General features: G+C 44.0%; 1 protein-coding gene across 2 annotated transcripts in view; it reads left to right on the forward strand.

Annotated features, from left to right (window-relative positions):
- Positions 1-14,304, forward strand: part of MAMLD1 (mastermind like domain containing 1) — an 81,618-nt gene extending 67,314 nt beyond the window's left edge. For both annotated transcript variants that reach the window (XM_062613260.1, XM_062613261.1), the window contains exons 3-5: positions 10,141-10,287; positions 11,762-11,843; positions 12,127-14,304. In XM_062613260.1, coding sequence (XP_062469244.1) covers positions 10,141-10,287; positions 11,762-11,843; positions 12,127-13,148 — 1,251 coding nt within the window. In that variant the 3' untranslated portion in view covers positions 13,149-14,304. The remainder of the gene's footprint in view (positions 1-10,140; positions 10,288-11,761; positions 11,844-12,126) is intronic.
- The last annotated feature ends 1,555 nt before the right edge of the window (positions 14,305-15,859 follow it).

Consider the following 15,859-nt stretch of genomic DNA (forward strand, 5'->3'; position numbering starts at 1 on the left):
AGTGCTCTGCAACATCTCTGCCTTGCGGGGAACGTGGACTAGCTCCAGCCTCTTGCTTCCTTAACACGCTTACCTATTCCCTTAGAGCAAACGTGTCACTGGCCAAATATTCAAAGGCACATTTCCTAGAATCCTATTCTCTTAAGGGACAAAGACACCAAAATCCCACAGAATTTCAGGGGAAAGTTGGCTGACTTAAGAAGATGATATTTAGAGGCTCCTGGATGTTTTTATCATCATGGATAATTTTTTAATCAAAGGTACCTCCTGCTGTGTAAATGACAAAGAAAGACACATAATGGGAATGGAAGGGGGCAGAAGCCAGGGATGCAGGAGAGGATGCTAAGTAAAGCAGGACTGTTCTCACCACAGTAAAAGCTCTCACAATGAAGCACCAAGCAGGACTTCTAGGAAAGTCCTATGATTCTCACCTGTAACTACCTCAGCCAGCCTCTTCTGGATTCTCCAGGTGTGGCAATGTCTGTAGCTGTTGCAGCAGCTTCTTTTGCTGGCACTTAAGGAGCGAGTCATGGGATCACAGGACGTGTTTCCAGGACATGCTGCGCTCCGCTGGTCTGTGCAGAGAGGTTAGATAGAGGCCTCAGGGGACCATTACAACTTGGTGTAGTTTAGTGCTGTTCTGAGATGCAACCAGCTGTGGCCGGACCAGGAAGAGAGGTGCAGAGAAGAGGACATGACAAAGTCTTGTGTGTCGTGTGGAGCAGAAAAAGCCCTTCCACCTCTTACAGGTGAGCAGCATGAAGTGCAGTTCTGCTGCAGGTCTTTGGGTCATAACCTGACAGCATGGGAGAGGCACTGTTTCAGGAGGCTGAAGATGTAACTCCTCACACTGCTCCAGGAACTGACCCTCATCCTCCTACTCAGGGATTAACTTTAATTCCTTTTGAGGGGAAACTGAGGCAGAGAAATGAAGCAACTTGGCCATAGTCATGTGAAGAAACTATGTATGATGGAACTGGGGACTGAACCTGCTCATGTGAACCCAAGTCCATGTGGCTGGCTTTTATCCTGTGACTCAGTCACGAAACAAGCTCACCATTCAAGATCATCTCCTTTAGAGGTAGCTGGGGAGTTCACCTTTAATGATCCCATTTTCTGCGTCTTCTTCTGACAAATTGCATGCTCACAGTCTCATGAGCTAACCCTGCACAGACCTCTAAGATGTGCATGTCTTCATGTCTAGGAGTAGTGGGGCTATTAAAAGCACCCAAGTAAAAACTCTCACATGGTTACTTGGGAGCCAGATGGCTGCTTACAGCAGAGCATATCGCAGAATCCACTACATCAGCCCAGTAGTGAATTTTCCAGGTGCCAAAAGAGAGGCACCTTGTGTTGGAGATTAGAGGTGGGACCTTCAGTCTGCTGTTGCCAGCGTCTGCAGCCAGAGACTGGAGGGGAGACTGACCCCCAGAGCTAGAGCTGATTACCCTGAATCACTCACTTATTCACTGTTTCTTTATGGGTGTGCTAATGAAGACTCTCAAATTAATTTACCCTGCTATTTTTTTTTTTCCCTTGTTTGGTTTGGTTTTGCTGGAATTCAGAGCAGCAGTCTCTGCTTAAGGGAAGATGCTCCAGAATTTATGGCAAATCAAAGCTGATCTGAGTAGAAATTCCATGTTCTGTTTGCTTTGTTTTTAGCTTGGAACGTTGTGTCATGCGCCTGAAAATCTTTTCTTAGTGGTCTGTTGATTTCAATGCGTGAACCCACATACACCTAGTGATGTTTTATTATCACTCACCCACCATAGGGTATATAGCAGCTGCTAATTTTTGTGTGCTGACTGCATTTTTTTTTCTGCTTGATGGAAAGCAGAGTCGCGCCAAGCATATGCTAATGCTGAATGGGGGGGGTCCCAACTTCTGACCCATAGCTAATATCCTGCAAGTCACATGAAGCTACCAAGGATTCTTGAGCTGGAGTTTGAAATGCCTGTGTTATCAGCAAATAAACACCATTAATTGCTTCTAATATGTCATGCAGTGGCTAAATGACAAGATCCTTATTAATATGCGTCTATATCAGCATTTTCAGTGTGTGTGAGGGGGAGTATGAAGTGGTAAAATTATTTAAAATTAGTGGGGAGTATTTACAGGAAGGCATAAAGAACTGTCAGTTGAGGAAAGCAGCATTTTATGTTCTTGTCCCGTATGACCTTGCTCCAAGGACAAACCAGAGCTTGATGAAATGAAGCTGCAGATGGCTAGTGATCTCAACTCTGTAATAATGAAATGACACAAGAAAAAAATGAGACATCTACAGTTTGTAAATACAATCTGAATGGAAGTGGAGAAAAGGAATTTTTAAGGGGAGATTGAGTTGACTTGGTTACAGCAGTTCAGCTTCGGGTGTTTTAATAATCATTTCCATTTAAAAAAATAATGGAATAGCACCTTGTTCCCCATACTCAAGGTCACCTTAATGCATTTTTCTTTTTCAGCATCTTTGCTTTAAAAATTTGCTCACAAGGACACAGTCACAGCCTACTTTGCATCTCTTTTTTAGCGTATTATTTATCACTGAATTTTGTTGTGTAAGTCATGGTGGTGATTTTTGGAACTTGATTGGGCAGACAGTCTGATACAACCATTTTAGGTGTTTGTATAGGTTCATCTGTTAGGAAATAGTAAGCTTGTGAAAGGTTTAGTACTGAAAAAGTGATGTGATACTTCATGCCAGGGTGTGCTTTCTTTGTGCACTTACATGAGAAATCAGGAGTATAAGCTGTTGGGTTTTGCATGTGGGCAGGTTTTCATGCAAAGGGCTTCTCAGAAGCGGTTAGGCAGGCAACTGCTGTTGAAAGTTAACAAGACACAGGCATCTGCCTCTGCAAATTGACCCTTTGCATGAAAGGAAAAAGAAATACATGGAAACCTTAACTTAGAGAAATAAAGGGATTCACTGAGAATCAGTCAGAGAAATCTCTGACCACCTCACTGCCATTCACAGAGCTTTTCAGAAATGGGCAGAGGACTGATTTCTCCCATTAGGTCAAGAATTCCCAGTTTTCCCCTTGTTAGAATGAAATATTCACTTTTTTTTTTAATCAGATCTTTTCTGCTCTCCTTAATACAGAAATTCACCAGCCAGTCATTGCATTTCCCTGTAGCAGTTTCTTCCAGGTGTCAAGCTAACCCAGCTCCTTTTGAATCTCATTGACACCTCTGAGAGCATGCCTTGACATAACACAAGGATTACTTGAGTCAAACCACTTTATAGATACGAGTTGTTGTAGTTTGTCATCGCAGCTAGCACAACCTTGTAGAGACAGGCAGAAGGACTACCAGCTGAAATTGGGTGAGCTAAATACAGTTTTAGATTATCTCATTGAATTTATAGGCAAGCTGCCCTCCATGGGAACGAAAGCATGGTGTCAAGGGCTGGAGAATCATGATAGCTGTACAAGCCAAATATATTTTGTTCTTTGCAGAGAATTCAATTTGGGATCTTGACTCTATGTTGTATAGACAGGTACAAAACACCCATCTCTGCATCTTTTGGTATATAAAGAGAAAAACAATAATAGATAGTTTATGTTGAAGTATGGTGGTGAAAAGACTGGTGGGGATGAGTCCAGCCCTAGAGTGTTCTCAAGTGGAGGAGAAGTGTGTTAACGCTGCAGGTACTCAGATCCCATTGCCATCAGGGGTCTGGCCGAGCCAAGGTGCTCTCTCTTGCTCCTGAGAGGTTTGCCTTTCACTCAGGATGGTGGAGCAAAGCTGTTCTCTGGGCTGCCTTTGCCTATGGCCTGGCAGTTCATCTGAGCCAAAGGATCTCTTTGTAGGGGTGCTCCTGTTGCTGGAGTCTTATCGTGCCTCTTTACAAGCACCACAGTCCCTGGGAAGTTGTGTGTGTCTGGGATACACCAACTCTCCCATCCAGGTTGTGCCTCAGCCTCCTGGCTGCTCCCAAAGCCATTTGCTATGTTCTTTCTAACAACATGGTGCTGGTAGCAGCATCACAGCTTGATTTCAACCTGCCTGCTAAAGGATGCATTTTCACCTAAGAGAAAAATCACTGTTGCAATAATTCACTCTGGATTTTCTGTTTTTCTGTTGCTCTGATTGCTTCTGCTCTTTAACGGCATGTTTTGATGGATGAAACCAGCTCTGAAGATACTGGTAGAGTCTTTGCAAAAAAGCTTTATCTAATTTGATTAGTTCTTTTATGAGAGGAAGTGGACTCAGTTTCCATCTTATTAAAATTCTGGGTGCATTTTTAAAAACACTTTGGATACTTCAATGGGATTTTGTTTTGTTTTGAGCAACATTCAATATAATGAGCAGCTATAGGGAAATCAGTGTTCCATCTGCTTTGCTTGAAGGGAGGAGACCCTGACACAGTCAGTAGCCAGGTGACGTGATGTTGTCATTGCTTCTAGCATAGGACTAGCTTTAAAGAAAGCTGTACATGCTAGTGCCATATGAAAAGAAAGAAAAACTTTAAAGAACTTCTTTTTTAGAAACAGAACCATATCCTCATGGATCACTTACAGTCTTCAAACAAGATAAGCTTAGAAACTTGAGTCTGGTAGTATTTCACATGCTTGTATATCAAGTAAATGGGTGAAAGATGGGTAAAAAAAGATCCATTGAGCAGCAGAGTTTGTTTTATCAATGTTCATACATTGGGCTAAAACAAATGCAAACAAACAGAAAGCTTTGGAGCCTTTCTGAACTGAAAGGCTGTTTTATCTTGAAGAGCATCTCTGAATTGTGAGCAGAATAGAGGAGAGAAAAAAAGACAGAAAAATTCCAAAGAGCAAATGGAGAGTTAAAGGCAAGAAGCAGAGGCAAGAAGCATAGGTAACCCCGGACTTCTGTGTGAAGCAGATGATCATGACATCTCACAGACATTGCACTCTTGACTGGGTTGACACCATCATTCTGCCAAACCATGACCCTGGATTTTGTTTGCTCTGTCTGTATGCATTGGCCAGCCAAATTCACCATCTTAGTATCTACTTGGATTAACAGCTGTGGAGGCAATGATCCTCCTTTGTAAAGGTGTTTTTCTATGGGGCTGCACAAGGTTGCTAGACACCAGGAGTCTATGTCTGGCTTCTCTGTAGACCTAAACACAAAACTCTTATACTGTGAAATTGTATGGGTGAGGCAACTTTAATGCTACTAATGTTTTAATTGCTTAGTTCGTAGCATTTGTAGAGTCATTGCGCCTAGGAGTCCTAGACAGGGACTTCAAAGGAAGGTGCTGCCCAGGCATCCACCAAGGAGATGCAACACCTACTAGACAGGAGACAATGCAGGCAGGCAGGAGCTCAGGGAAACGCAGAGGCATTAGGTTGAAACTAGCATTTGCATTTCCTCAGCAGAGTACAGAACTCACCATATGTAACAGATGCTCTTCAAATACAAAGCAAAACTGGGTTAATGAAACTTCACCCCACCCCTAGAGAGCAGCTGTCCCTCCTGGGAATACGGACCCACCTCGAGTCCCTGGCTGAGCACATCAGTAATACAAGCTCTTGTCAAGTCCAGTGCCATGTTTTTCCTCTCTTATTCTTTATTTGTTCATTTGTTACTGTGTGATGTCTTGGTAAATGCTTCAAGTACGTTATCTTTGGTTACCGAAAAAAAAGAAAAAGCAGTTTGTCCCTTTCTTATATTTCTAACTTGAAATATATTCTATAGTTTTTTTTTCATTTCATCTACCTTGAGCGGATCTTTTCCTTCAGTCTTTCCCTTTTATGCCAGGGTGCTGTGGCTCATCTCAACAACCGCTCTGGTTTAAGCTCTGTAATTACTGGATTCAGACTGAATGCCCTATTGAAAGTGGAGGGAATATTTCTCAAATCAGCATTGCTTTTTGAAATGGAATAAACTTTTCACATGCAGGTACTATAGGCATTTTTAATTAGACGTGTTTCTGTTCTTCCACTGCAGCTAATGCTTTCAGTTAGGAAGTGAAGTTCTTCCCTGACTCTACAAATATCTGCTGAATTTTGCAAAGCTGCCTGTCTCTCTCTCAGTAACCTTGCTGTGACCTGGTTATCTGTTAGAACCACAAAGAATTCAGTCTCTAATTAGTCCATCTGTTAAGTATTGAAATTCATGGCTTAGTTTTATTGTCTGTGTCTGTAACATAATGCTGAATGGTCTCACCTGGTAGCTTATTTCTTATAAAGCAAATGTGCCTTTCCAAGAGCCATTTTGGTGCAGATAACTGTCTTTTCAGCATTGGACAAATGACTCTGTATAGCAGCCTGCAGTTCCCCTCATGCCCTCACTGAAATAAATTGTACATCTCCGATAGCTCTGGGCTTAAGTCAATACAATTAAACATGTACATTTCTTTGTTATATTCTTTGGAGTTACACTGTAAGAGCAGATGGGAAAGTTTAATAATGATAAATGAGTTTAGTTTTTTCACATAGTCCTAAAAAACAATGCATGCTCTTTATTAAAGATTAAAAAGATTTTTACATACTTGCCAAAGAGTGATTAAAGCTCCGGCTCAGATCCTCAGAAAGTCTTGGTTTTAAATTCTTTTTGGCCTGTTTGTTAATGAGGATTCAGAGGAATTAGGGGCCATAAATTTCTTCATTCTCCCTTAAGTGAAGCCACAAAGTGATTGCTGGGTCTATAAGTGCTGAGGACTGGAGTTTATCAACAGAACTATTCATCTCCGTGCTTATTTACTGCAGTTGTGCATCTTGTACATAATCAGATGATGGGGCTGGGCAGGTCAAGCCTGTGAGTGGATGTTTAGAAGGACGTAGATTCATAAATATACATGGTAGGTTGCAGTGGGATTTTTTGCACATTTGCCATTAAGTGGTTGCCTGAATGTTTTGTTGGACCAGACCCACACTCACTGCAGTTGGGTGCAGTGATCTGGAAATGGGTTTGCCTAGCCTGGACAGCCTCCCATCAGGCACCAGCTGGGAAGAACTAGTTTCACTGGGCTTTCACAATTACAGCCAGTGGCTGGATACTGACACAAACAGTATATGTTCCTTCAAACCTGGAACCTGATTCTTTTCTGATTTGCTCTCAAAACTAATGCATGAGATACTAAGTCAAAACAAGGAAGTTAACCCCAGTGCCTTTTTGAACAAAACCCACCATATTTGAAACCCCAGGGAGTTCTACAGGAGGTCCAGACCTGCTGTGAGACACTTTCCTTAGCAACATAAACCCATGCTCTCCAATTCTAGGGCTGTGTGGTATGCTGTTTAGTTAGGGATTCTGCCCATTTGACGTTTTAATAGAAGTTTTTTTGAGGGAAAAAATGACAAACCTGATATCTACATGCAAACACTTCCTTAGGTTAAAAAATAAGAATCCCAGTGGCCATCTGTGCCCTACAGTTTAGCTTACAGTGGGCTCGGATGCAGGAGCCTTTGGGTGTGAACGCACACTTCCATCATTCCCAACTTCAGCACTAGAATCCTCCTCTCTTTGCTGTCTTCCTGGATTTTAAAATGGGATAGCCCAAACTATAGGCCAGTTAAGATTATGGCTTGTGTGGCTTGGCCTTACTGTGGGAAGGAAAGTGATTTTTCTTAGGGAGCGATGAAAAGGGAAAATGTTTAAAGTTCATTAACCTTTGGTTCAGATAGCAGTGTCCTTTAGACTACAGCAGAGCTATTCTTAGTCATGACGTTTAAGTAGTTATTTTTTATTGCAAGAGAATACAGTAGTTCCCACTAGTGGTGAAAAGAGAGAACTTTTTCTTTTCTCTCTTTTTTTCCCTGTTTTTGTTTTTTGTTTTTTGTTTTTTTTTTTTTCTTAACCTAAATGTGAACTGTAGAAGGCAAGATTTTGAATTCATTCTTTGTCTTCCCATCTATGCTATTTTGTCCTAATTTCCCCAAAAGCAAAATGTATATCTATAGATTGTTTCTTTAGTGGCTAATTACGTGTTATACAACTTTGCTCTGAAAAACTCAGCAACCCATTCTGTGTATTTGCAAATGAACTTCACTGATTGTCATTATTGCTATAGGGTGCCTGCAGAAAATCCCATATAATTAAGCTGTTGTACTGCCACAGCACAAGAGCCGCAATTAGTAATGTGATTTGCACTTCTTTACCATTAATAATATGGAAAAATCAACATTATTTTCTTGATGATGTTTAGGAGAAATTAGAATGAGGTGGACATGATTAGGAAAAGAGACTTTAATGTTATGACTTGTTAATGCAATAGCTCTGAGCAAGACATCAGGATGATTGTCCTTGCACTAAACTCATTTGCTTCAGTAAGCACAGACCCTCTGCACGCAACAAGACAAGTTTGGAGGAAATTGGATAGATGGCAGGGATTTTGGTGGCATGAACATTTCAGTGCCTTTCATGTGCAGAGTACACAAACTGAATTCCTCCACTTTCAAATATTCCCCTAGAGGCAATCTGCATTATTCAAAGCTTAACTATGGCTGCAGAATCCTGTCTGACATGAAAGCAGAGTGCTAGCTTTACATGAACTTTCATATTTACATCTGTAGGAAATCGTATTTACTTTTCTCCTCCCCTCCCTCTTTTTCTGTGGGAGAGAGGAGGTAAAATGTGTAGGAGGGAAGGGGGAGGAGGAGAGATGTCCAGCAGAATTGTAAGCAAAGCACCAGTAATAAAGACTAGTCTTATGAGACTGCCCATGAATAGGAATGATAATGAGAGCAGTGATGAGCTGCAGGTCTGTGTCTTTTAGTAAATTATCTAGCAGGCATTTACATTTCATCAATTGTACTTTTGCATAATAGACAGAAGTGCTACAACAAAGGGAGGCACTATAAAAATGAGTCATTTCAGTGACCTTCTTGGTAATCAGTCTTACAAAGAATATCTTGGAAGGAGCTGGGTGATTCCTCATAGTGAAGCAGCTGTGGAAAGGTGCCCCAGGCCCAAGAAGCTTGCTGGTGACAAATGCCTTCCAAGGCTTTCTTATGGCCATTCTGAAACAGGGTTCCTATCCTGTTTTCCCTGTCTGAGCATGCTTCTAATTGTCAGATGTCAAAAGGCAACAACCATTTTCTTTTTGCTTATCTCCTGATAACATTGATTCTCAAACAAAGGATGTGGGCTTCCATTCTGAAAACAAAGGAAGCATGGCCCAGCTAAGGATGCTGGATATAACATACAAACTTCTCCCTGCCAATAATAACAAAAGATCATAAATAATGTAGATGCTGGATGTGAAAATGGAGAAAGGGGAATACACTGGTACTTCTGTTCCTGGGTACAGTGCTCATATGATCTTGTCCTCAATCAGGCCTTGACTTCTTCCCTAGTTTTTCATTTGTATTTCCCTGACTACCTGCCAGCTCCAGAGATGTTTAGACTTCAATAATTTCTTTAAGTATTTTTCCCTTTTGGGTTCTGTCTTCATCTGTTTTTGAGAATATTCTTTTCTCTCCACAGTGCTCTTTCTTTGAAAGCAAGTCCTCACCTGGTGAAAAGCACCTCAGATCTTTCATTGAGGACTTATAGCGAGGCCAGTTTGCACTAGCCAGGAGTCAGACTCAGTGCATCACTGATTTGTGCCCAGCCATGACCTGACCATTCTCCTCTCTTTTCACAATTGGCTATTTCACAATTTGTCAGCTCACAGAACCCACAAGAACCACTTATTCCAGGTCCATGTCTTCTTTCTTCCTTTCTTGGTCCCTGGTCTGAGGGCACCTCTTTCCCTCTTCTGCCTTTAGTTTGCCGTTTTCTTTTCCTGTAGGCTCTCCTTTACATTCAACTGCCAAATCCTACCCTCATGCAACTCTTCTTTCCTTATGTCTTTCAGTGTAACAGTTGGGGAACTGGTGGGAAATGTGATGCTTTACTCACATGCCTTCTGCCAGCCAGGCTGCCATGTGACTCCAGTAATAGTAGTGAATCAGTCCTGTAGCCTCAGGCTACTCACTAAGAATTTTGGATTAACTTTTTTTTGCTTCTCTCACTTCTTCTTGTGCTGATCCTCAGAAATCAGAGAAGTCCCCTGCCCCTCACTGTCCTCAACATGACATGCAGGTCCATGTGAACCCACAAGGTGTTTTGGCCTTGGGAGAGCCAAAGACCTGAGAGAGGGCATCAGCAGAGAGGCTAAGGGCTTCTGTTGTTATCTCCCCGATGAGATTCATTTTCTTTTTTCATCTTTCTTGGCAGGATCAAAATCCAGGAATTGTTGCCAGACTTCAGGAGCCGGGCTCCATCCCAAGCGGAGGCTCTGTGCCGGCACCAGCCACGGTGAATGGGTACACGATGAGGAACCATTTACTGAAGCAGCAAATAATGAAACGACAGCTGATGCAGGTACAATGCCAGGTGCCTCTGTGGGTTGCTCTGCTGTCCACCTCACTGTTAAGGACAGGACTAACTGTCCTAACAGGAATGGGGAAATCACCAGTCAGCAAGCACAAAGGAGTGACCCTGGAACTGCTGGCTTGAGTCAGACTATGGCTGTGGTGAGTCCAGGATGTCATGCCCAAGGGAAGCCAAGGCCAAGTGCTGCTCAGCAAGTCCAAGTGCAGATCTGCCCACTAATGTGCAAGGGAAGGATTCAGTCACCTCTGTATCATTGCCATCATCCTTGGTCAGCCACGGAGCTGGGAGGGAAGATGCAGAGAAGGAGAGTGAGTCAGGCCCAGGAGAGATGTCCTCCATGTGTTGCTTTTCTCTCTGGTTCCCTTGGCCTTTACCAGAGCAGATGTTAGACTTCAGTTTGTCCTGGACTTGGCTGGTCTCTCTAGCAACAGAAATCCCTGTATGAGTTCGTAACATACCCTGTGAAGGAGCAGGGATAGGGGAATTCCACAGACAAGTTGGGTGGGCCAGCACTGGACATGTGCCTCTGATTCTGAGCGTGGTGCGTTTTTCCCATTCAAAGAAGTGAGGAGTCTGATTTCTTTGGATGGGAAATGGCTCAGTAAAACCCTCAACAAAGTTCTGTCCTGCTCATTGATCAAACTCCCTTTCAAAACCAACTCTGCCTCCTTGCTGTCAGTTGGCTCCAAGCTTATCTGCTGCTTTGATGCAGTGGGAGCCAGGCCTTGGCTTCCACAGTCCACAGACAGTTCCCCAGGTCCACAGCAGGGATGCAACTGCAGTGGTGGGTTCTGGGGTTAAATGGTGGGAGACACGAATCAGGTCACTTGGAGAAAGCCCCTAGTGGCTTGCTCAGGGTCCCTGGCTTCCTGTGGTCTAGTGCTAACTGCTTAGAAGTGGCAACCAGCACAAAGTGAGGTTGCACAGGAGCAGAGCCATCCTGCAGACAGGGTAATGGCCACCACACCGTTTGTTAGTGTGTCCCTGCAATACTGCCACAGATGCTGTTCACTGGATTCTGTTCACTAATAGCCTTCCGGGCACCTTTTGTCCCTGGATTGAGTACTTCACAGGACGCATCCAAACAGTAAACACAAGAGGCGCTGAGGAGATGCCAGGATTCCTGCAGCCTCTGGCTGTGCTGCACTTCCTCATAAGCTGGTGACAGGAGGGTCTCAGGGTTTGTCCAGCTCCCCTTGGGGCACCTGTACAACATCTGCTGAAGGCTGCGCTTCCTAATGCAGGGCTGTTGTCAGGGCACCTTTGCAAGAAGAGGCATGTGAGCAATTAAGACTCATTCTGAAATGAATTGTCTGGGCTGAGTCTCATCAGAGGGGGGCGTGTGTGGCGTCTACGTACAGGAGAGGTTGTTAATGATGACAGCGGCTACGCTTCAGTTGTCTACTGCTATTCTTGCTTGTCAAGAGGATGCAACTTGAATGTTATGCCCCTTGTTTTCCAGGAAAAGCAGAGACAAAATATGCTGGGAGGAACATCTGAGCAGAGGAGTTTATTTGCAGCTCAGCAGATAAATCAGTTTCAAGGTAAGGAGGGAAATGGCGTGCTCTGAAAAGCCTCGAGGAGCTACTGCCTAGGGTCTGATTAAATACAGGGCACTTAATGATCCTCTGTCCCAGAATAAAGCATTTCACGTTTTATCACATATCATGAGATTCACCCATTTCCTTGTTGCTCCAGTAGTAGCTGTTACAAAGAATACAGAGAGGCCCATGTAATGAAAGAGGACAGAGCAGCAGCTTTTTAAGGCTCTGCCATGTTTCCAGGGTGAACGTGTGCTCACCAGCTAACACGTCTCTTTGTCCACAGCTGTGCAGCAGCCCATTCCCACTGACTGCAGCCAGGTGATGCCAGCTCCTCCGCCCAACCACCGCATGCTGCCATCTAACCCAGCCATGCTCCAGAGCACCTTGGGCTCTGGCATGGCCCCAGCCACCGCCAGCCAGAGCAGCGGGACAATGGTGATGATTCCACACAACCCTGGCAAGCAGCAGGGGATTTTTCCACCTAATTCTGACTTTAACATCCCACTGCGGCCGAGCCAGAACTCACTGGGCATGAACTCGGGTTGTCAAACAGTACACAACCACTCTGCTGTGCGGCCAGGAATGCCGATGGCAGGTTTCAGTTCTGGTTCCTTAGCAAATCACTCTGCAACTCAGCAACACTTGAGGCAGCCGGGTATGCCAAGGGTCCCTAACGTCTACCCCAACTCATCTGCCCAGATGTGGACACCGACCACTGTGCCAAGAATGCCAAATCAAAGCCAAATGGATACCAGCATGCAGCAGTTCTCCAGTAACACTCTCTTTTCCAAACAGAACGTGAGGCCAAGCGCAGCGGGTCAGCAGTTCTCCCAGCAGGCTGTAGTGCCACCTAATCAGATCGCTCCCAGCGTCCAGGTCAGACACATGCAAAAACTGAGCATGGGCCAGCCTGGCCAGGGCTTGAGCTCAATGAGTAATCAGACCTTGAGACACAATTTAACCAGAGGACCGCTGCCAGCTATGAATGTTATGAAATCAATGCCACAAGGAGTGTCTAGTTTTAACCAGCTCAATCCTGCCCCGGGCCTTGGCCCAGCAAGCTACTCTTCCTCAGGCCAGCCACCCGATGCCTTCAACAGGCTGAGTGCTACCGCCGAGCTGCCACAGTACGACTTTGTGTCTCAGCACAGCAACTCCATCATGCCCACCAACTGCAGTGACACTGACTTCCTTGACTCTCTCATGAAGAACAGCAGCAGCAGCAATGATGAAGAGTGGTTGAACAATCTGACAATGATAGATGACATTTTGGGACAGCACTCTCAAAGCTCTGGACATGTTTAGCTCGGAGAAGAGCAGTCTCTTTGTAAATAACATACGTATGGCTTTTGAACAGAATAGACAGCCTGGGAAAGCCAGCGCCTCTTTCAATACAAAATGAATAGACTCAGCCAATTCTTTGCCTGCATCAAAGTTTAATGTTGGCAGTTTTTCAGATGACTGTATATATTTGAATATTTTGTAAATTATGTTTTCCTAAACCTTAAATGTAGAAGTATTTATACTTCTTTGCTGGACTCTTTGTAAATAAATCTATAGCGTAACTTTTGATTTTATTATAGGGATTTCATTATACCTTGTTATAAATATGCAAATAATATTGTTAGTTTCAGTAATACTGTGTATTACAGCATAAACTTATGTTTTTGACATAACTTAACACATGAACTAGGGGTGTCATTGCAGCCAGACTAAGCAGAAATCAAACGTGGCATCTGTTCTCCCATATCACGAGGAAAGATTGAAAAGTTGCATTAAAGAACACATAAAATCCATAAGAAGAGACTCATAGCTCAGGCTTGCAGCCCAGTCCTGGTATGTAGGTCCTATCTGGGCTCCCAGTGCATTGCCTGCAGAGATCCTGGACACGTTATCAGCTCAATACACTCCAGTAGGTCAATCTGACGCTGACAACGTGCTGTCATTGTCCTGCAGTGAGTGTGTGCTTGTGATGTTCCCGCTGCTGAAAGGTGTGTGCACGCATGGCGAGGAGGTACTGTGCTCCAAGGTGGGCTATACCGGAGAGGAGGCACAGGGCAGGCACTGTCTGCCCTCCCTGGTGGAAAGGTAGCTCTGGTTTGCACACCTCTGCCATGTATATTTGTAGTGTACAGGTGATTTGTTCCTGGTTTTAAGGCTTTTCATAATTTCTGTTTTAATGTGAGACTTCTCTTTTTTTTTTTTTCAGAGGAAAAGTCTATAAACATTAATAGTTAATTTTTGATGTTTTTTCAGTCAGCTACTATTGTCCTATGTATATTTAAGAGTCCGTTTATAAAAGATTCACTGTACTGTAAACTTCTTAAAATGACTTTGTGTAATCATATTTTAATAGTCACATCATACTTCGCAATACATTTGTAATATTACGTCAGCTTCAAGCACAGAATGTTTTTTTTTCTTCATACCATAATAAACTGCCAGGGGAAAATTGCATATACTTTATGTGTTCATTTCTCATCTATAACATTTCATACCTGCAGATATTTGGATTAATTTGATTTGTCCAGGATGCTACAATGTCAATCTAATAACATGTACAAATGCATGTGTGCTGTTGGTAGAAATGGGCTAGGCGAAGGATTGAAGCAGGCTTTAATTTTATTTTAAGACAGGATTTCTTAGCCACACTCTCATTTTTCAGTGTAATTATAGGTGAATGTGAAATTAATCTCTCTTGGGGTTTATTTTTGCATAGCACCATGTTTATTTAAGCGACAGTTCTTGTTTCTAAATGCCCATTTCAGTTGGCCCATCAGAAAATCAAGCCATGCCCAGCGTGAGGTGCAGTCCCACCTTGCTCATTCAGTGATGCCTACGAGGGCAGTGTCACTCCTTTGACACAGAGATGGTCTGATGGGAGAGCTGGTCCCTGCCCTGGGGCAGGCAAGGCTGGGAAGATGGGTAGGAAGGAACAGGAAAATGTTAGCAAACTTAAATGCACAAACAGAATCTGTAGCTCAAATCACCTGTTTAAACAGAGCCAAATGCCAGCTTCTTAGGGCTGATGAAGACCCGTCAGTGTTGCCCTTTGTCCTAGGCACACTGTGGGCAAGGCAAACCTGAGGAATGGTCCTCAACATGCTCCATGCTGGGAGAAGGGGTTTGACAAGGTCCTCCTCAGGCTAGGGAGGGCCCTTCCAGAAGCCTGTGCTCCAGAGCTGGATGGCAGAAAACAGCTCCTGAAGTCAAAAATGAGAGGAGGCAGTTGAGGTTGAGAGCACTCGGATAAAAGCTCTGCTTCTGGTGCTCAGGTGGGCAGGAGACCTTTCCCAAGCACAACCAGCCCAGGCCTTGTCAGCAACCTGTGTGGCTTCATGATGGCAAAAGCAGGTCCTCACAGTGCAAGAGGCTCTGGGGACAATGAATCCTAACTGGCTTCATCTCAAGAATGGCACATATTTGTGTGAAACCAGGGCCAGCAGGACAGGAGCCAGTTTTTCCAGCAAAGGAAATCAACCCCACCAAACAATTGCCCAAAACAGGCTGCAGAACTCAGCAAGCGTCTGAATGAGACAGAAAAGCCAGCTCACCTCCAGAAAGGGGAGAAATGCCTGTGAGTCCATCTGTGGCGAGGACAAAGGTGAGTTTGTTTGGCTGTGAAAACTGGCACCGCTTCAGCAGCTTTTGTCGTGAGCTGTGTCCTTCCAGGGAGCAGCACTGGCTGGTTTGTGGAACCGTGGGTCTGACTGCAGCTCTGGGAGCCAGCAGCGCCCACTCTGCATCAGCAGCACAGCACTTGTGGTGGCAGACAAGGCTGCTGCCCACGAGCTCTTCTCTAGGGTGTTAATAAAAACAACAAAAATGCCCTCTTCTTGTACTTTGTTTTGTGTCAATGCATCTTTCAGCTTTTCAGTTCCACGGGATTTGGGTAACAAACACTGTGGAGGGATGTCTTCAAAAGCCAACAGTTTCCTACAGAATTTATGGAAGAGTTTATCTTGTACCTGCATTGTGTTACCCACTTGTTTTCACTCTGGTTTCTTTTGTCGAGC

The sequence above is a fragment of the Pezoporus occidentalis genome, unplaced genomic scaffold (assembly GCF_034315485.1).
Source record: "Pezoporus occidentalis ecotype Australia unplaced genomic scaffold, CSIRO_AGI_Poc_V1 ctg165, whole genome shotgun sequence".
NCBI lineage: Eukaryota > Metazoa > Chordata > Aves > Psittaciformes > Psittacidae > Pezoporus > Pezoporus occidentalis.